General features: G+C 47.1%; 6 protein-coding genes across 6 annotated transcripts; 4 read left to right on the top strand and 2 right to left on the bottom strand.

Moving 5' to 3' along the window:
* Positions 1-1,705: 1,705 nt before the first annotated feature.
* On the top strand, positions 1,706-3,141 carry PFICI_15257 (uncharacterized protein; the record flags this gene model as incomplete). Its single annotated transcript, XM_007843838.1, has 2 exons — positions 1,706-2,199; positions 2,277-3,141. The coding sequence occupies 2 exons, from the start codon at positions 1,706-1,708 to the stop codon at positions 3,139-3,141; spliced, it is 1,359 nt and encodes a 452-aa protein (XP_007842029.1).
* A 4,511-nt stretch (positions 3,142-7,652) lies between these two features.
* PFICI_15256 (Actin-like protein arp-6) lies at positions 7,653-8,993 on the top strand (the record flags this gene model as incomplete). The annotated part of the gene is made up of 1 exon (XM_007843837.1): positions 7,653-8,993. The coding sequence occupies one exon, from the start codon at positions 7,653-7,655 to the stop codon at positions 8,991-8,993; it is 1,341 nt and encodes a 446-aa protein (XP_007842028.1).
* A 1,851-nt stretch (positions 8,994-10,844) lies between these two features.
* On the top strand, positions 10,845-13,725 carry PFICI_15255 (uncharacterized protein; the record flags this gene model as incomplete). The annotated part of the gene is made up of 3 exons (XM_007843836.1): positions 10,845-11,222; positions 11,333-12,548; positions 12,707-13,725. The coding sequence occupies 3 exons, from the start codon at positions 10,845-10,847 to the stop codon at positions 13,723-13,725; spliced, it is 2,613 nt and encodes an 870-aa protein (XP_007842027.1).
* A 511-nt stretch (positions 13,726-14,236) lies between these two features.
* On the bottom strand, positions 14,237-15,448 carry PFICI_15254 (uncharacterized protein; the record flags this gene model as incomplete). Its single annotated transcript, XM_007843835.1, has 1 exon — positions 14,237-15,448. The coding sequence occupies one exon, from the start codon at positions 15,446-15,448 to the stop codon at positions 14,237-14,239; it is 1,212 nt and encodes a 403-aa protein (XP_007842026.1).
* Positions 15,449-18,191: 2,743 nt separating this feature from the next.
* On the top strand, positions 18,192-19,000 carry PFICI_15253 (uncharacterized protein; the record flags this gene model as incomplete). The annotated part of the gene is made up of 3 exons (XM_007843834.1): positions 18,192-18,240; positions 18,297-18,561; positions 18,622-19,000. The coding sequence occupies 3 exons, from the start codon at positions 18,192-18,194 to the stop codon at positions 18,998-19,000; spliced, it is 693 nt and encodes a 230-aa protein (XP_007842025.1).
* A 195-nt stretch (positions 19,001-19,195) lies between these two features.
* On the bottom strand, positions 19,196-20,891 carry PFICI_15252 (uncharacterized protein; the record flags this gene model as incomplete). Its single annotated transcript, XM_007843833.1, has 4 exons — positions 19,196-19,851; positions 19,913-20,044; positions 20,173-20,574; positions 20,636-20,891. 4 exons carry the CDS (start codon positions 20,889-20,891, stop codon positions 19,196-19,198), a joined length of 1,446 nt encoding a protein of 481 aa, XP_007842024.1.
* Positions 20,892-21,369: the final 478 nt, after the last annotated feature.

Here is a 21,369-nt window from a genome sequence, read left to right as displayed (position 1 = left end):
ACGCTTAGCCTTCAAGCGCATGCTCAGCAAGCGACTGATATCACCTACATTATATACTAGGTAGGGGTTTGTTTCCATTGAAGCATTTCAAGTTGCTATAAACCATAACAGAAGGCGCAACTAGATAAACGGAAATTGGAAACATTACCTGCCTGCTTATTTGCCTACCTAGGTACGTAGGATACACCCTGGATTCAATGGCTACTACCAATGGCAACAGGTCGCCTACCTTATTGCCTAAGTTCATGATAGTAGTCTCACAAGCATGATCAGATATCCAGACAAATGTCCCCAGACTTATCTTATATGTACGCAGTGGACAGTACGTTCTGACTATAATGTATGGGGTAGGTTATTTATATTCCTAACCTATACTTCGTAGCTACTTGCCAGGTACGTGCATAGATACACTTCCCGTACATTAACTAGGTATTCCACGAAAGAGCACACTCTGCAAAGTAAGTACTGACGATTATGATCACTGCACTACTACTCTGTACACCACATCAAGATGTGCTGCAGTCTGCATGAGTACATAAGTATTATCTAATGCCGCCTAAGCTATATACCTGTAAACTTTACCAGATTGCAAGCTTGTGTTTGATATTGTCAATGAGCTCTGGAGAGAACCAATATATGGGCGAATATGTTTCGCTTTGCACCTGGGCGGATATACCTGCCGTCAAGTGAAATAGAAAGGCATACTGTGCAATACCGTCCATTACGATCAGCATTTTTTCCACCGGCCCCCCTGGCAAGCCAAGCCGTTGCGGCCTGTCGTTTTGAGACCTACGAAAACACATCTGAGAATGCCCAGAGAGTGCATGGTCGTTTTTGTTGAATGAGATGCTAACGAGCCAGCACTTGAATGAGTGGCCACTACATGTGCCAAGTGTTCTCGGCAGCCTCTGGTGAGCTATCCAGGTCCGAGCCCTCTAATATTGCAGCGATCTTTATTGTTCGGAGACGCTGAGAGAAGCAAGTTCCAAGAGATCGTCCCGCGCTCAACCCCGTCTGAACCTATGCAACGTCAGACGGGTGATACCCTTTGTGCAGCTAATGTCTTGGCTCTAGAACCTGCCAAGTCAATCCTCACTGGTTTGGGGTGGGGGGTCCCTGCTCCCACTGGCGAGTTTGATGTCGTATTCCAAGGTTATTGGTGCCAGCCATTACTATTAGTACCCAAGTTTAGTTGTGTGCAGCACCTACCTACACAGTACCTACCATTTGTAGGTATGGACTGAGTTGCTATCATACGTCCGGTATCCGGAGATTTTTTTTTTCTTTCTGCTTTGTTATAATCAGCACGATGTTGCTGCCATTGATCTAATCATTTTTGACCGACTTGCGCCCGTTATCAAGCAGTTCAAGGTTCTGCCCTGCCTACTGTCGTACTCCGATTCTGCAAAGCTCAACTTTTCACTCTCTCTTGACTACATATTAGTAGGAGCTGTGCTCCTGGCCGTCCCTTTAGATCTTTCTGCCCGTTCACTGATTCGTATGAATTGGTTTGATTGATATCGTCATCCTCATTACCTATCCACAACTTGCATAGGTACCCACCTACCATCACCGCTGGCCCATTTTATCGAGCTATCCGCGACACCGACGTCTGCTGGTTGACATTTGGACTCCCAGACCGTCCGCTGAAATATCGTGCAGTCAGCAGTGTAAATACAATCCACTTAGCGGCAACTGAAGTGTAATGGCACCGGTGGCCACTCTACACACCACGCGCGCTTCGTCCGACTTACCCGATTTGAATCTCTTTGACTTGCTCTCCAACAGTCTCATACTTCACGAAATCGTACCCTTCCTCCCTATATCTGCTCTGCTCAACCTTTCTGCCTCCTCAAGAACGCTTCGCAATCTTCTTTATGACACGCCTGGTGTCTTCCGATACGTCGATCTGAGCAGCTGCAAGTCTGCCACCTTCGACATTGCTGGTATAGACCGTGGCGGAGAGGTTTGGCGCAATGTCCAGCTGGACGAGAATGTTACTGAGGATGAATTCTATTCGGGTCCGCTGAGGGGTATTCTCTACAATCTGCAACGAACTAATGTGCTGCAAAATGTGCATACACTTGTGCTTGATGGTCTGTCGGTGACAGCGGACCTTGTCCACGAGATTCTTGTTGATCCCAAGTACCAAGTCCGCATCCTTTCGGTACGCGGGACGAGGAATCTAAATGAACGAAGGTTAGTGAGAATGCAGCTCCTATGGAAGGAGCGCAATCGCCTCTTATCCACATACTAACATTAGTTGCGTGATGTAGACTGATGCAGACGCTCCGATACGCGTGTCGCCCCGGTCGGCCTGAGGGCACTCCTCGTCTAAAAGGTCTTTACGTCTTCGGGACGAAAGACTTGCCATCCATTTCGCCTGCAGTGTCGAAAGCATCGCCGCCTCCTGTTGCGAGCCCAAACATTAGTATCAATTGGAACCACAAGTCTAGTCATGCTTTGAAAGAGAGCATGAATCTTAGTGGGAGTGATTGGTACCACCGAAGAGGTAAAGTCAGCACCAAGCCCATCGCTGTTGATGGGTGGGCTGCTACCATGCTGGACTGCCGCGGCGCCATTCAATTCGACGCTTGCCTTTGTACTGGCCCTCGACATCAGAACTCAGTGGCATTCGGAAAGGTGCCAGTTGCGAGTGTTCCGGGAGCGAACCACCCATGGAATATTGCGACTTTTGCACTGGGTGGTTGCGCTACCTGTGGTTGCGCCCCCGAGGGTTTCACATCGTATAGCGATTCTCCTTTCGAGCAGCTTCCGCTGCTGGCGCCTGTGCCACTGCATTCCTCCAGCGTGAAGACGGCCTGTCGGCCTGAGTCAACAAGCAAAGACGGGTCGAATGCTGCCAAGTTTGTCCCACGTTGTTGGGACTGTGTACGAGATCGCTTTTGCTTCAGCTGTCTGCAGTGGTGGTGCGAGGCTTGCTACCAAGCTCCCACCAGCGCCGAGCTACAAGCAGCGCAGCATGTCCATATTGTGCAGGATTCGAACGAAGCAGCTGATTACGAAGTACTTCAGCAGATGGAAGCTCTGAAAATCAAGGTACGGGATCATACCTGTATAGAATGCCAGGTTTTGAAAGAGCAAACTTGGCCTTCCCTTCTACACCTCAATCCGTCCTAAACATCTACGGCCATGCCTTCTCTCTTCCGGATCAGACAGGATGAGACCTGATTACCTGAGTCTGCATTCATGATTCAGCATCTCATGACTCCCTGGAATCCTATGCAGCGGAATTTTTGACCATGAACCCCGGCGCATTACACGCATTCGAGGTAACTGCTTGCTGATGTGCATATACACATATAGACTCCCAAGATAAAGCGCGATTGCTGGGAATGCCAGACAAACTGCCTCGAGTGCATTGCTGAAACACAGTTGCGATGCCGAGTCTGTGGTGGTGGCTACTGCATCGTACACCATGAAGGCTCTACTCAGACCTCATGTGATTGTAAGTGTCATCACTCTAGAGTTTCTCACTTTGCCGTTAACCAAAACAGGGTGCTCTGCACGGGGTCGACGGATCAGAGAACTGTACTGATCCAGATTCTTCAAACGTCTCCCAATTATTACCACCAAACGCACTCGCAAGTTATCGCTCATGGGTTGTAGGGGTAGCATTTGCAGCTTTCTTCTATTTCGAAAGGATAGCAGTATAAAGTCCTGCAATCTCCTCTTCTTCATTACATAAAAGAGGAAAAAAAAAAGCGGGCAGGCTGGAGAAGAGAATCACTCTCCACTCATTTCAGTTTTCAAGACCTACAATCTAGGGTCGCCTTCTTTCACTGCATGGCGCATAGAGACCGATCAGCCAAGTAGGGCAAGTGTGTACGCACGATGCTTTTCCTTTTACAATAATAATTCAAAGTGGGTTCCTAAGGTATGTAGCTTTTGTCAGGTCGGATACGATGAATAACACTCTACTATATCTTTGCTTCGTATCATATGCCCTTTTGATGATGTTGACAATGTAAACATACCTGGGTAGGTATATGGCACAGATAATACATTGGAGCTTGAACGCCATCTTCTTTACAACAAATATAAGGTAGCAAGGAGTTTCATGTAAATCAAGTGCAGTGAGATGTTATACTTATAATGCCTATATGAACGCACCTCGGTATTCAGCCCAAATAAAGGGCCGCCAGCGAGGGCTGGTATTTTGGAAACGTTGTACTACATAACTTGTAGATTGTTATGTGCGGCGCATGATTCTCGTCGCAGCTACATATGTACCGGTTTTTTTCACAAAGTTCGCGGACTCACTTTCACTTAGGGGGACTAGTGGGCCCCTCAATTTGACCCACTTATCCAACGTTACTCCAGCTGCTATAAGCTTTTTTAGCTAAAACATATTTAAATTATATGCTATAAAAAAAAACTATAAATAAAGTTTACGTTCGAATTATTTATAAATAAGGTTATTATACGATAGATTTTTATTGATTTTTACTAATAATTAATGTGTAGACGTTATTTATAATGCGAATCCGGACGAGCCGTTTGCCTTCGACGAGCCTTATTACCTTTTAATCCGCTTAACCACCGATCCCGCCTTTCCCTAAAAGATTGGCATTTTATTTATTACGTACGATAACGAGGACCTAAACGAGCCCCCGATAATTATATATTACGGATAGGTTAAAAAGGAGGATAGGAAGATCGCAAAGGATTTGCTATACCGCCTATTTGCCTATAAATTACGGTATATGCTTATCCGGACTAATAAAAAGTATAGCAAATTAAATGTTAATTTAGGTATAAAACGCCGATATATTTATAAATTAGCATAATTAGTTTATAAATAATATTAAGCAGATTTAATTACCTTTAAAAAGCTTAAATCCGATAAGTTTTTAAAAATTATACTTTTATATGGGATATAGCCCGTGCGTTAAATTATATTAATTTCCTTTTTTTTTATTAGCCTTTTCCGTTTTATATTGTGCTTTTGTAGTAATATTATTATTTTTTTTTTATTTTGCCTAATCCCTTTATATTAATGCCTAAATATTTAATAAATTTACGTAGCTTTTTATTTTTTAATCCGCGATATTAATTAATATAATTTTTATTTATATATATAATTTATAATATTTCGTTTATTTATGCTAGCATTTTCCGCTTATAGTTTTCGAATTTAATGCTAGGGTTAATAGTAATAGCCTAATTATCGAGCTTGAGGTTTTTAGAGTCGATGCCTTTAATTTTAATATTATTATTTTTAGCTTTATTAGGTAAAATACTAATATTAATATTTTTAAATAACTTTTTAACGATATATAATTTATAATTTTGGAAATATTAAATTACTTAAGCAATTATATAAGTTATTATAATCCGGCGCTTTAATATATTTTATATAAATATTAAATCCTTTTTTTTTTAGCTATATAATTATCGGTAAATTTTCGTAGCTTTACCTTTAGCGGTAAATTAATATATATATTTAAAGGTTAAAGTATATAAATGCAATTAGGAGGAATTATAGCCGGCAAAATATTATTTTGCTTAAGTTTTTTTTTAAAAGTATTAGTTTTATAAAACCTCGCTATATTTTATACGAATATAAAATCCCTCCTTATGGAGTTTTTTAATAGGATTAGTTCTTTATCCAATTATACGTAAATTAATTTTTTGTTATTATAAGCTATTTTATTTAATTTAACGGTAACGGCTTTATTTTATAAATGCCTTTTATTTTTATTAATTAAGCTTTTAGCGGTGCCGTAAAAAATTAGCTTAGGCTTTAAGCGCTATATACCGTTATCGAAAATATATAATATAAATATAATTTAACGCTTATTTTATTTATTTTTAGTGCTTTTGCCGGCTATATCCTTAGCCCCGATTATATTATAAATATAGCTATTAAGGAATTCGAATAATATAAGGACTTTATTTATATTAAATATAATTTTTAGTAAATAATATATAAGCTATTTAACGCTTTATAATTAGGCTATTTTGCGTATAAATTTAATAAATTTTTTAGCTTATAGCTTATAGTTTTTTAATAATATACTTTTTTTTAATATAATTCGCTATAACGATAAATTCCACCGGATTCGGAAACGAATAAACCAGCTATTAAAAAATATTAATAAAAGGTATTATATAGCCGTTAGCTTATATAATGCATTTTCGTTAATATATAGGGTTTTATATAATCGCTTAATAGCGCATCTAAACCAGCCTATAAATATAACTTTATTTTTTACCCGGCGCTAAAGGAACGCTTATATTAATTTACGTTTTAATTTAGGGAATCGTGGCTTATACTCTATATCCTTGCCGTATAATATTTTCTTTTTATTCCTTTATTAGCCGGATAAAGTAATATTTATAATATTAAAGAATTTAGAAGCTTTTTATAATATAGGTGATTTATAATATATTCCGTTTTTTTTTTATTTAGTGGATGCCTTAATAATCGACGAAGCGGTTTATTAGGGTTAAATTATATACGGTGCTAATATATTTATATAATAACCTTTTTTTTATTTATAATAATATATTTATTATATTTGCCTTTTTTATATTTATTTTTATTAGCTAATAAAGCGGCTTAAATTAATTTATATATAATTAATTATTTTAGATTTAAAGTTTTCTTGCCTTTTTTTTTATTACTAAATATAGCATCGAATTTATTATCGGAGGGGATATATTGGCCGGATTCGGAAGGTAAAATACTCGGTTAGGTTGGGATCGGTAAAATCGGGAGTTTTAATTAACTAATTAAATTAATTATAATAGGATTTAAAATATAATTTGGCGTATTTTCGTATATTTAGAAATTTAATATAGCAAATTAAGGGTGTAAGCGTGGCTATAATAATATGCGTAATATAATATAGTGTGTGGTATATTAATGCCGTATAGGCTTTATAGCTATAGCCGGCTGGCGCTTATCCGAGTTAGGGGGCCTTTTATTAAAGGCATTCGCATTAATTAGGCCTAGCGGCAAGCGCTATAGAACACTAAAATCCATCGCTAATTAAGCTGGATTAACTTTAATTAAAAGCTGCTATTATGCGTAAAAAGATCGCGATCAACGCGTTGTGCACCATTGTTTTGATATTAGACCCCTTGTATGCTTAGCTAATTGAGGGGCCCACTAGTCCCCCTAAGTGAAAGTGAGTCCGCGAACTTTGTGAAAAAAACCGGTATTCCACACACCGTGACTAGGTACTAATCAGGTACCTACTACTACCTAGCTACCTACATGTAGCACTTACGCAGTAATCTGTGGATTTAGGTACTTAGGTTTGTAGGTACTTACCTAGTAGTGAGAATTAAATTAACGGTCCCCCGAAGTCTCCGCTAAAAATTCCCCAGCGCTTTAATAAAGTGCAAAGCTCGCTTTCCTAAAGCTACTAGGTAATGCAACAATTGCTTTCAAGCAATGGAGACCTAGGTAGGAGGTCAGCAATTCAATTTTTTTTTTTTTCCCTAACAGAAGTTGGCGAGACATGCCGAATCGCGGATCATACAGGCTGAGGCAGAAAGCCACGCCGATTTGAGGGCATACATGTGCTTACGCGATCTGCCTTTATGTGACCAGTAAGGCATACGATTTCTCTGAAACGGATTTTGATCCAACGACAGCGGGCCTCGCAGCCAACTTCATCATGGCTCCGCGCAAGCCCAAGACCTCGCGTCCATCGCAGCTCTCCAAGACCCTCGTTCTCGACAATGGTGCCTACACGATCAAGGCAGGATACGTGACCGAGGAGGCGATCGACAAACCCAGGGTGATACCAAATTGCATCGCCCGCGATGCCGATCGCAAAGTTTACGTCGGTTCCGAGCTCGAAAAGTGCAAAGATTTTGGAGAGATTGCCTTTCGCAGGCCAGTTGAGAAAGGTTTTGTGGTAAACTGGGAAGCGCAAAGTACCATTTGGGCGAACGAGTTCATGGAGGATGATGCCCCCCAGCGCTGCGACCCCTCCGAGACCCGGCTACTTCTCGCTGAGCCGTCCAGCTCTCTGCCCGTCCTCCAGACACATACAGATCAAATGGTCTTTGAAGAGTTCGGATTTGCGAGCTACTATCGTGGAAACGGGCCATCCTTCAATGCATACCATGATATACAGGCTATATTACGGACCCCCCGCCCCTCCGACACGGTTGTTCAGCTGCCCGTGGAGATCATGATGCTGATCGATTCGGGCCATTCACATACGACAGTGACGCCTCTGATTCGTGGTCGCCCTGTTCACCCAGCGATAAGGCGCCTGGATGTTGGCGGGAAACTCATGACGAACTACCTGGCTCGACTTTTGTCCCTCAGGCATTACGACATGCGCAACGATACGTACATTGTAAACGAGATGAAGGAGCAGGCTTGTTATGTGTCTTTGGATTTCAATCGAGATCTCGAGAAGACATGGAAAGGCACCAGAGGGGAGAAGAGGCAAGATTACATAGACGGTGGTGGCATAGCAAAGGACTATGTATTGCCGGATTTCCATACCAGATCAAAAGGCATCGTCCGCGAGTACGATGTGTCGCAAGCCTCCCGAGCAAGAAAGCTGGCAGCTGCGCGCGCAGGAGAGATTAGTGAAGATGTCTTGACACTGCGGAACGAGCGATTCACGGTCCCAGAACTGCTTTTCCATCCCTCGGATATTGGCTTGCGCCAGTCTGGCATCGCCAACTTGGTTGTGGAGTCACTGCAGGTTCTTCCAGTGGGTCTTTGGCCTGGACTGCTTGCCAACATCATCGTGGTTGGAGGCAATGCTCTTTTTGAAGGCTTCATACGGCGCTTGCAACAGGAAATTGATCAGCTTGTGCCTGACGAGTGCGTTGTCAGGGTGGCCCGCCCTGCAGACCCGATTACGAGTACTTGGCAAGGAGCCGCCAATTTTGCGAGGTCCGATTCTTTCAACTCGCTGTGCGTGACCAAAGAGGAATATGAAGAGTACGGTTCTGCCTGGATGGCCCGCAAATTTCTGATAGGAACTGAATGAAACGCGAGCCGAAGGAGTGCGCCCAAAAGACCAGGCGCAACACTCGATATGCGAGCAGAGCAATAATATTCCCCACCCGTAGATAGTTACTACAATCAAAGGTACCATCGAAGGGGGCCTCAAGAACTTCGCTCACTGTTAGCTCATTACTTCCCTCTCTCCCCCCCTCTCTCTTTACCGCCCTTAACGTATCACTTATTTGCAAACTATACTCGGGACTGACTGGTTCAGGTATCGAGTTAGGGACGCGTATAGCCACGCAGTATCGACAGGTTGGGTGCTCCTGGACTGCTGGGTTGACTGGCACAATGCCATCCCGTACAGATGCTGAGTACAATGGCATTCAGTACTACATAACATTTGTTGTCCTTCACGTTCGAGAGTCGAGGTAAGAAATCAAAGTGAAAGTGCAGAAATACGCTTAATACCTGATTATCTAGAGTTTCGCCATATACTACGAACCTGGATAGATTCACAATGCAAAACAGTGACGGTATATTGGCCTATCTTATAGCATGTGTATTCATATTATGTGGAACGCAATCGCTTAATTATTTCAAGAGGACATGACGAGGGCTTCAAAAAGGCACGTTGTGGGCACCTGGCTGGTGCCTAACTAACGTATGAATAATTAAGCACATATAGTATACCAAACTTGAAAGACAAGACAAAATGAGGGACCTCAAAAGCTTTTTTGGTGCAAAAGTACTACATTGCTTTCAAGTTTGTGCCCATACTATCTACATCATTGCGGATATTCGTCAAGCATTACCTGGCTAGAAACGGGTCGCCTCGTTAAACCTTGGCGGGATCCGGTTCATATCTTGGCTCGGCTAACAATTATCGCTCAGTTTGTAGAGCTCCAGTGGCAAAGGGCACCCATCTGCCATACATGCCATAACATCCATCCTTGGAGCTCCAGCTCTGTCGAATGAATGAATGAATGAACGTCTGTCTGGACGGGTCTGGCGGGCTGGCTTCGGTTGTCTTTTGTGGTGACGTCTATACTACTCATGTGCTCGCGGTAGACAGCGTATCGATAGTCTTTGATAAGATGCCGCATGGGCACCACAACAACAACAACATTGATGATTGATGGGTAACCATGAAGCGCATACCTAGTATTAAACTAGTCGCAACCGGCTCGGGGCCATCGACCCATGCTTAATGTCAGGTACCTACTGGGTCTCTATTTGCCTGCCTGAGCCGACCTGTAGCGACCCAAGGTACTAGGTAGCTACCTGACCTACCTCACACCACCTGCCTACCTACCTATCTTACCTCTAGCACGTTCCCGCCCCCGGCCTGTCCCTCCAATCCGTCAAATCATCAATCACATACACTTGCCTTCAATTCCGATACTGAGCAAGCAGCTGCATGCATACACTACATACGTGGACCGCATGTCCAACCTATCCTACATTATCACCATCATCCCATCGGGAAAATCGTCACGGTATTGTGGTACGCAGTCCGTTTGTCGTTGATTGATGCGCCAGGAGGAGAACAAGGCGTTTTGTTACTGCCGAGCTCGCCGTCCCTCCGCCCTCTACGATCCCACGTCCCTAGCCCACGAGCTACCGAGAGCTCCAGTGCCCCATCACTGCGCTACATAACCTCCTCTCTACGCCGCCTCATCTCGAATGCCCACGATTCCGCGGTCGCGATCTCGACTCGCTGGTTTCTATTTGGCAATATTGCGGTCCAATCCCGCTCCTTCGTAGCCAGAAGAGGTGGACTACTGCGAAATCAGCAGTAGGTAAATCACCTGGGTGTGGCGCTGGGTCAAGTCCTCGCAGGCAAGCAGGCAAGCAGGTCGCGGGCAGCCGGTGCGGGAAAACAAAAAGAAAGATGGGCAATGCTCATACGAAAGAAGCGAGAGAAGGTGGGCGCGGCGGTCGCTACGACGCTGCCGCTTCTCCATTTGGTGCTGGGCCATCGACCTCCGAAAGATCCGCCCGGCGGTCGAATCGGCGGGAGCTGAGTGCCCTTGAGGTCTTGACCGGCGGTTCCTCTAACGCGCGGAGAGAACAACCCGATGCTCCTTTCGAGCGGAGGGAAACTAAACAGGAGAGAGAAGCCAGGAGGCTTGAACGGGAGCGAGTTGCACGTGTCAAGGAACGCGAGCGTAGCATGAAGGAAGAGCATGTCGATGGTGGGTTCCTTGTTACGATGGGCGTTTACACTGCTTCGGAAGATTTCAGCAAGCCCATCGTGAGGCAACTGCAAGTAAGTGGACCAGATTCGAGGAGAGCTCCATCATGGGTCAATCCTGTTATGGCAAACCTGTGTGGACGGCTTCTCCAATTCGCAATGCTAACGTATGATCACCTCTCTAGATTGAGCGCAAGATAGCACCTTTCTGGCGGGGGCTAGATGATTTCAGAGACGACTGGGCAGAGCATCAGATCATTGCGGCTGCTCGTGGTCTTGATATTCCACCCGCTGATGAAGTGCCCGAGGATCTAGTCCCTCAACCGCGGCCTGTCGAGTCGCCAAGTACATCTCTGCAGAACTTGAACAACCTGACAGTTCCCATGGGGGGTAGGACACTTTCGACCGCCTCGGACAAAACCGGCTCGAATCCTGGCTCGGCAGTTGCATCCCCAACGTCGCCCGCGCCACCAAAGTTGTCGTCGTCTCTTAAAAGCCCTCACAAGGCAATTGCTGGTGTCTTGAGCTTGTCTTCCCGCAATGGATCGCAACAGGATATTACGCCTCGCGAAATCAACCTGCCCAACGATCCGTTTGTGAATGGCTCCCCTCTCGAAGTTGTTCTGTATAAGGATGGTACTGAATGCCCAATTTGCTGCATGTACTATCCCCGCTATCTCAACAAAACGCGGTGCTGCGATCAGTTCATATGCAGTGAGTGCTTTGTCCAGATCAAGCGACCTGACCCACATCTTCCCGACCACCATCCGGACCAGCAGAACAGCTCCGAACCCCAACAGTCGAACACTGAAGAGCAGTCCGGTGAACTCGTCATGGAGGCTGCTTGTTGTCCGTACTGTACACAGACCGAGTTTGGAGTCACATATGAGCCTCCCGCATTCCGTCGCGGTTTGGCTTATGCTTTCACGCCACCAGGCCTTGGCTCAATGGGTACCGCAATGTCGTCTTCCTCTTCACTTGGATCTAGCTTATCGCCTACATCAGCTACGACGCCAGGAACCAGCAACCGCCGGCGCGCTCAGAGTCTGTCCGCCAACGATCCCAATGTGATCTCCACGGACCGAATACGACCAGACTGGACTACAAAGCTCAATGCCGCTCGACAACAACAGCGCCGACGAGCTGCGGCAGCTGATGCTCTGCATCATGCTGCATTCGTGATGAACCAAAATGAATCGTCCCGATCTCTGTTCGGCCGATCTAGCCGCTTCAGCCGTCGGCAGGGCGGTGGTGACAGTCCGGGTTCTACTTCCAATGTCGGCACAAGTGGCCAGGGACCTGAGCCAAGTCAAGGACCCGAACCGGGTACCAGGTCTTCATCTGCCCGTACAGGGCCCTCAAGGGAGCGGATAGACGCCGCTCACTTGGAGAGCATGATGAGTGAGTTATTCAAAAATATCTTTCACAGCCCCAGGAACGGCATTGGTACAGCAAGATCGTGGTTCTGCACTGGTAGCCACGATAAGTGACCTATCAGCTGCCATAGACTTTTTCCCAACCTCAAGCCCGTGTGTACAGATATACTGACGTAGCAATAGTGGCGGAGGCGATCAGGCTATCGTTGGCTGATGAGGAAGAACGTAGGAAGAAGGCGGAAAAAGAAGCTAAGAAGGAGGCCAAGAAGAAGGAAAAGGAAGAACGTAAAGCAAGCAAGCGCAAGTCGAGTATTTACGGTGCTTCGGAGGGGGGAAGCTCTGCCAGCGCCAGTACTCTATCTCTGAGCCTCGGCTTTGGCCGGAAACGTGGCAATAGCGCTGCTGGCGCCCAAAACCAACGTGCCGAGGGCATTCCCACTACAGCCAGTGTGTCATCCGGTCAGCCTACCGAAACAACAACCAATGCGGATGCTGCAGCTGGATCAAATGGCAAGGGAAAGGCAGTCGAGCGGACCGAAGACTCTACGTTGCCCATTCCCATATCACAGCCTTCACGAGGATCATCGCACCTTCGCCACATAAGTAATGCGAGTTCAATATCATCTAGCGGAGCGGAGAGCGTGCAGGAAGGCTACGGCAATAGAGAAGATGGTGTTCCCGAGGAAGCCGGAGCAAGCAAAGTCAGCCTTAGTGGTGGTAAAAGTGAGGATGAAGGTACCGGCACAGAATCCATGTTCAATTTCAGAAGTCTAGCCGAGATGGTTGGCGTGCCTCTAGATGGAGAGGAGGCCGCGGCAAAAAGCCAACATATTTCTCGACCGAGACATGGCGACAATGATTCGGACAAAGCCTCTGAAGAACATCATGAGCATGTCGAGCACGTGGGCCCGGCAGTAACCACTGCGCCTACGGGGACAGCTGAAGAGGTTGCAGGAAGCTCAAGCTCATCCTTGAATGCACCACGGGAATCGTTGGGCACAACATCGCTCAAGGTCGACACCCAGCAGGCACAGCCAGCTATGGGAAGTGAAATGTCTAGCACTTCTGAGCGCGTGCAACCGCCTCCAAGTGTCATGATCACGCCAGAAACCCCAGCCCCCGTTGATGATAACGAAGATGACGATTCGAAACAACTTGGCTACTCCAATCGTTTGGAGCGATCGAGTGAGGTCGCCCAATAATGAGGGTAGCTCTAGATGGGGGAGCAACATATACGATCACATATCCGCGGCGTTGAAAGATACTCATTGCATTGTGGCAAGGGACGATCTATAAGCATCGGACTGGGGCGTTCTTCATTATGCTATGTGTGCTTGCCTTTTTTTCTTCCTTTTCTCCTTCCTCTTTTCAGTCTGACTGACAAGATTCGCGCGATCTTGTCAAGTGAATATAGATGGCTAGTATGACGCCACCCCAGGTTGAAAGACTTGAGAAGGTGGACTTGAGAAGGTGGAGATGGAACGGGTAGAATAGGAGAGACAGACCAACAAGTACGACTTCATTTAGCGTTGCTAGTAGTGACATGTTTCAGGGATTTTCTATTGACTCATTTCGAGATTTCGAATGCTCATGGCTTACCATAATTGCCCCATTGGAGGGACGAGGAGCACGCATCATCACCATGAGAAAAAAAAATACACGAGACTCTATCATAAAGGCAAGGATGTGTCGCAAGAAACTAGACCCTGCCAATCACAGTTCAAGCTTTTGGATGTACTTGTCGTATATGCCATCGCTCTTGGGATACACTCCCCGATCCTCTTTCCGCCGTGTATTGACGAAACCCGGGCCGGGACTGCTCCAGCTGTAATCTTTCCATTCACCAAGCACAGCCCACATCTTCTCGACGAGGCTCTGAATTTTTTGCCGCCTCTCCAGACTCCAGGCATGTGCTTCGGCCATCTCGGCGCTCGAAGGTTTTGGATTGTAGCCCTCGATTACACTACAGAAGACCCGCCATGTCTCCTCTAGCTCGGGCACATTGGCGACGCCCATGACGCTCACGCCCACTCGCGTGCCTGCCGGTAGCCAGGGAGAGGTGCCGCCCCGTGACGCACCATCACGGGCCCAGTTGTCCAAGGCCCAGCGGATAGCGACTACTTCGAGCTTCTCATCAGCTTCCGTCGCAACAGAGACAAGATCTTTAATCGAATCCCGCAACCCCGACGGGCTCGGATGCCAAGCTTTCATGGGCCCATTGTCGGCGCCGCGCGTGGTCAGGAGGCCCATGCCCAGCATGCTGGCGTTGAGTACCACATCCACGCCAGCCTTGGTGAAGCGTTGCACCGCAGATGTTCCGAGTGTGGTATTCTGGATGGTGAAGTGGCTGTAGCTGAGGACGGCATCGAGCGGCTCTCCCGTCTTTTCGAGAATCATCTCGGCAAGATCGCAAAGTACGCCAACGGGATAGCCGCTGATGCCGACGTATCGGATGATGCCTGCATCTCTCAAGCGACGCAGCTCTTGTACAGCCTCTAGAACCTCATCGGACGATACAAACTCAACGTCGTGCATGTAAACCAGATCGAGGTAGGGGGTGTGCAGACGCTCGAGACTGCGGCATACCGAGTAGCGGACCCAGGCGGCGCTGTAATCAAACTCGTCGCCGGCAACGCGGCCGGCTTTTGTCACGAGAAAGTAGGACTCGCGCGAGTACTTGGACGCGTTGGAAGGGTGGGCGAGCGCATCGCCGAGGATGGTCTCCGAGGGGCCGTAGTAGGGGGACGTGTCAAAGGCATTGATACCCAGCTCGAGAGTTCGCGAGACAATGGACAGGGCGGGGAGCACGTCTGGGTTGAGCGGATCCGAGACATATTGTGAGTTAAAGGTCGCCGTACCGAGGACCAAGGGTGGCATAACCTCGTGCAGAGGCCTGCGGTTCGAGGCCGGGCTGAGGGAGCCCATCCTTTGCCGGCAGGTAAGGGATCTTGGCCCGAAGGCTGGTTGGTGTTCTGCGAAGTCGGCCGTTGGTGTTTCGGTCGCGGATGGCGGGGCACCAGAATGGGATTTTGGAGGGGCAGTTTTTGGGAGGATGACTGGCGGCTTCGCGTGGGGTGTCTTTGCCGATCGCAGTGCAAAGGGTCAATCCCAAGGGAGGAAACAGGCAACTATAACTAGGTATACTATTCCGTAGGCAAAAGATTGCTGAGAAAGATGAATGTCTCTCATTTGCGGGCGGGCGCCAGAATATATGGAATACGCAGACGACCAGCTATGCGCCAATCCAGATCAAGAGAAGCGCCTTTTTGATATACATGTACATTATACGCGATCCACATTTGGAAGAAAGAAGGGGGTGGGAAAACGCAAATGAACTATGTTCTTCTCTTCCTGTGGTATCTTTCCTCCTTTGCGAGGGATTTTGCGGCCTAGTCGCGACGTCGCGAACAGGTGAGGTGGAAACCTCGACGTTACAGCCTCTCAGACACGGTGGATACCCCATGTGGTTTTACAGGCGTCTCGAACAGATGACGAACACTACATATTCAGTCGAAATGTCCTTTGGGGGGAAAAGAAGAGAACAGTGCATGGACAAAATGGGGGTTGAGTCCTTTTTTTTTTTTTTTTGGCGTCCCCTACTTGTTCACATGTCATCGAATTACTTTGTAGCTGTGCAGGAATCCAAAGTTCCAGCCTTTACAAGACGACATACATCGTAGGCGGAATGTCATGATGCTTCACCGGTGGAAAACAGGGGCACTAATTGCCTACTAGCAGCTAGATACCAATATACGTAGGTGCCTTCTACTGTGTAATCGATCGGTGGTGCGCCCCACGCCATGGTTTGACCGCTATCACTATGAAGTTTAGACTTGGCAATGAATCACCAGGCAGATCCAAGTGCTCTAAAACTCCATGCTGATCACTCCAGTGTCGGCATCGGGTTGTGCCTCTCAACACGCAATCATTGACTTAGATAGACGCTTGTCATATTGTTATTAAGTACCAAGGCACAGGAATCATTTATCACAACATACCTAACCTAGTATGTTCTTAACTCGAGTATACGCATATGTGTACAAGTTCCAACACAATCCACAACCGCCGTGTACGTAGGTAGTGTATAGCAATGTGAATAGCGATGCCCCGCTGTTGGGTGTCTCTGTTACACATAGGTACGTGGGATTTGCAATCCCGTGATGGATGTCTCTTGTCTGCAGATTACACGAGCTATATGAATCTATATTACCATTGGCTGAGTATCTATTATGGGCGACGCATGTCGCATCCCGGTATTCCTAGACTGCTGTGTTTCTTTGATAGTAGCCTCGCATCCAATCTTGCTTTACGCGGCCACCAGCGGATCTTGATACCACCGACAAACAATGCGCTAGGGGCACGCAGGGACCTCGGAGCCTACCATCGGCCGATGAGATCTAAAGATTACTGTACCGTGTACCCATACCTAAACCTCGATCTGATGTAGATCGCCGCTACTACCTGAGTTCTATTTTAGAACATGATCGGGCAGCTAACTGGTCTCAAAGGCTGATGCTGTCAAAGCCTGCCCACAAAGGTTTACAATACCATTCGTACAGACCTCCATGTACGAGCTAGGTAGGTACTCCCATTCGCAGAAAATTGCCGGGATATATCTCGCCCCGATACTTGGTTATACCCTCGGCTGCAAAGGAGTCGCGGTGCGTTTATAAAACAAGTGTATAATAAACTAATCGCTATTGAAATCTACATTGCTACTTCCGTCTTTCCTTGTTGTCAGTCTCAAATGAGTGAATAGATGTAAATGAAATTACCGAGTCGGTTGCTGCGTGTGTGATTCTTGCTCAACTTGAAACGCAGATCATTAGAATGAAGTACATCCGCCGACGATACAATAGCATATCTGTCCCGTGCTACTGCTGATCATGGCAGCCCTCGGGACCCTGACAGTACGAACGAAAACACATTATGCCTGGGTTCGGATTATCGTCACGATGTTTCCGTCTACCAACATTTCAGCCTGAAGTCATAGCATGTTGCCAAGTAGCCTTTCAGAGTGCCCTAGTTTCTGCATATCCAACTCTATCATATTCCTGGTCACTGCCAACTCGGTTGTTGCTAATTAGGCTATACTGGCGACGGTCGGGATTGCACCAAAGGCATTCTTGACTGGTCAAATTCGCCACGGTTAGGTTCTTGTCGCATCTGGTCAAAGATATGCTATTGGACCTTAACTTGCCAGTATTTTTATTCGTTACTACAATTGTAGGCAATCTTGTGGAGTGACTTCACTTGGCGATACGGTCCATGGTAAAGGCAAATGCTACATTTGCTTTGTATGTATAATGTATAATCGGGTAGCGGTCCATTGCCAATGGTTTGGAAATGGCAAGAAGCCCATTCGCCGCGTCAAAGACACCATGCTTTCACCATGGGAAAAGGCATTATGCAAGGTGACTACCACTTTCGCTCGTACCAACATGTGGTTCCGTGCTCGAGTCGCATCCGGCATCTTTTAGATTGCTCATGATATTTGATGATCTCATATTGAACGTGACATTCTGATGGTAGGCGGTATATATTTGTGCCAGCCTTATATATATGGCGCGACTCTGGAGGCATTTGGTCATCCATCTTTCACCACACGACTTGGTCCCTGCTTGGTAGAGTCAAAATCATCATAGCTCAGTTGCCACATAGGTTCAAGATGAAGGGCCAAGCAGTACTACTGCCTTTGGCCACGTTGGCCAAATACGGTGCGTCTGAATCACTTCCACAAATATTGACAAGGGCCAACGTTAACAGAGCAAAGTATTTGCGCAAGCAGACACTGTAGCATACACCGACGCAGAAACGGGCATCAAGTTCCAATCCTACACCGATACTGTCACAAACACGTCCTGGCGCGTAGCACTTCCTTTATCCACAGACGGCAACTATGACGTGCTCGTCCAAATCGAGGGCCCGAGTTCTCTGGGTTGGATCGGTTGGGCGTGGGGAGGCACAATGGCTTATAATCCTTTGACGCTCACATGGCCAAACGGAAACTCGGTCATCCACTCGTCTCGCATGGCATAGTTTGTCTTCCTCCAAGGCAATTGCCGAAATCGCTCCCTTGAAGCTGATTTGTGAAATAGTGGTTACCATTCGCCAGACGTCTTCAACGAGACAACCTATCAAGTTCTCAAAGGCACCACCGTGAGCGGGGGCAACCTCAAGTTCACTGCCTTGTGTAAAGGGTGTAGCTCTTGGGCAGACCCTGATGGGAATCAACAGAGCCTGGATCTCACTCAACCAGCCCGTCTTGCCTTTGCCCTTTCCCACACAGTCGTGGCCAATCCAGGCGACAGTGCCTCGAGCTTTGATATCCATGACTCTGTTGGTCACTGGTACGCTGATCTGGCAGCAGCGAAGTCTGAAGATTTTGACACCTGGGTCAAAGATAATACCATACCGGCTAGCAACGCAACGGTGATCCTGCGACACAGGCCCATTCGGCCAGTAGAAATGAAGTAATGGATGACAAGGGTTGAATGCACTGTATAGTGGCCAAATAGAAACAACATGCTAAGAGGCTAAATAGAGAAAATTTCCTGCTATGGATCACAATACTCGAGCGTAATCTGCATGCCGAGATTGAGAATCCTCAGCCACTACATGCACTCTCGTGCAGCGTGCTGGAATCTATTGCTCGTGGAATGTTCGCATCTCCTAGTTCTGAACCGCTACCAGCAACTTCTGAAAGTCTACCTCCAGGCGACTTAGTGAGGACTCTATGTACGATGACTGAGCCGACCTCCATGCCTTGAGACCCCTGACACGATCTTGGGCCTCTTTGAGCATGCGGCTCATTTCGGTGGGCTGGGGTCCGCCAGTCGTGGCTCGATTTTGAACGACGGCGGCGGGATTCAGAGTCTCGCGAAGCTCTTCAGCACTCATAGGCAACACCGCGGTGCATTCGAGCTGCAAATGTTGATGGGCTGTAATCCATATGTTCTGCGCCTGCTCGTAGGGGAAGTCACTAGGTCTAATATTGTTCTTCCTCGCATAAGTGACCATCTCGGAGACAAAATGGTGACCAACTCTGAATGGAACATCATGGCGGATCATCAGAACATCTGCAACCTCCTGCGAAGCGGTCCAGTCACTATTCAGCTCCTCCAGAGCGCGCTCTGCATTGATCTGCAAAGCTCCCAGGATTCGTGCCAAGTCTTTCAGAACAGCTGTTGCTCCCTTGACAACCTCTACACTATCACTGGTGCTTCTTGCGTCAATCATGCCCGGTGTAATATTGTGAGCTTGTACTGCTCTACCGAAGCCCAGAGTAATGATCCTCGATGCATCGGCACGAGTGCTATTGAGTATGCCTGGGTAAAGTCAGTCACCACTGGATCCGAGCGAACTATTACTTGGGTCGTGAAACCTCACCTGGGTTTCTCTTCTGAGGCATCGCCGAGGAAACATAGGTATTATCGCCTCCCTCTTTCAAAAGAATCCAGGGCCTAGGGTTTCCATACTGACTCATAACGTCCTGGATAAATGCACCAGCATGGAGCATCACTGCATCGACAGATTAGCAATTGACTTTTCGGGTGAACGACTGAGCTCCAGTTGTCCGTTTTGGGTATTCTCGTCCAATACAGCTGCATTGTCATGTGGGCATGAAGTAAGATGGGGATGTTGCTTACTGCTTGTGCAGACAGCACCCAATTCCACGGGCATCTCAGTGCCAGAGATCTGGACGGCGTCAAAGGCATTGTCGGCCACCGCGGCGAAACCGAGGTATGACGCCATACGCTGCCTGTCCAAGGGCCAGCGACTCCCGTTCAGGACCGTGGAACCCATGGGACACCGGTCAAGGCGCGCATAGAACTGCTGCAGACGTTCTGCATCTCGGAGAAGGCCTGCGACATGGCCCAAGAGGTAGTGTCCATACGAGTTGGGCTGAGCAGCTACGCCGTTTGTGTAATTGGGTACCAGTGTATTCACGTGCTCCTCTGCCATGCTCACCATTCGGGATATAGTACGATGCAATTGATCCGCTAGGTTCAGCGTGTGCTCACGAATTGTTGCTATCGTTGCAGTTGTGTCTGGGAGGGGTGAGAAGGTGTGTATGTCACGCTATCAGGGGGGAATAATTCGTCTTCTTACGCATGTCCTGGGATGAACGTCCAACATGGAGACGTGTGGCTTCAATTCCGGCAGCCTTGATAAGTAAAGGCTCGAGAGTGATTACACGGCCGGGCCGTGCTCCATCAGGCTTGCTACCATCGTCGAGGATCTTTGTGATTCCATGCGCGATAGTGCTGCCCAGTTCTTGGCTGAGGAGCTTCTCGTCGACATTGATCGCCGTGCTGGCTTTGTTGATTTGATTCAGCCAGTAAAATCGATCGCGAAGCTGCGCCATCTTCTTTAACTCGCGTGATTGTGCACCAGATGCGGATGGATACTGTGGTCGTTGTTGTTGTTGTTGTTGTAGCTGCATAATCCGACTGACCGTGCTGCTTTGCATGGATGAAACAACGTTACAACTTTCAGTACTCGATATCTTGATGTGCATTCTAGGTGGCGCCGCTGTGGGGACAAAATGCTCGGATCCCAGAATAGCGGGCTGATAGGGAACAGCCTCTCCATAGTTAGCCCTGAACCAATCAGAGTCTTTTTGATGGCAAGTCTATCAAAGTATACTATTATTCCTTTTCAAAGTACTATTTAGTCCAGATTGACCACAACTAATGAACAATCGCTCATTATGCCGGAATGATCTATGTACCTATATACATTGGGTATAGAGTGCAAGGGTAAAAAAGAGGAGGAAAAAAAAAGGAAGAAAAGGCCTAGATCGGCCAGTGATGATGATCATAACGTTGTTGTTGTTGTTGTTG

The sequence above is a fragment of the Pestalotiopsis fici genome (genome assembly GCF_000516985.1).
Source record: "Pestalotiopsis fici W106-1 unplaced genomic scaffold PFICI_Scf_16, whole genome shotgun sequence".
Classification (NCBI taxonomy): Eukaryota; Fungi; Ascomycota; class Sordariomycetes; order Amphisphaeriales; family Sporocadaceae; genus Pestalotiopsis; species Pestalotiopsis fici.
Note: the sequence above shows the minus strand (reverse complement) of the source record. Positions and strands in the feature narration are given on the sequence as shown.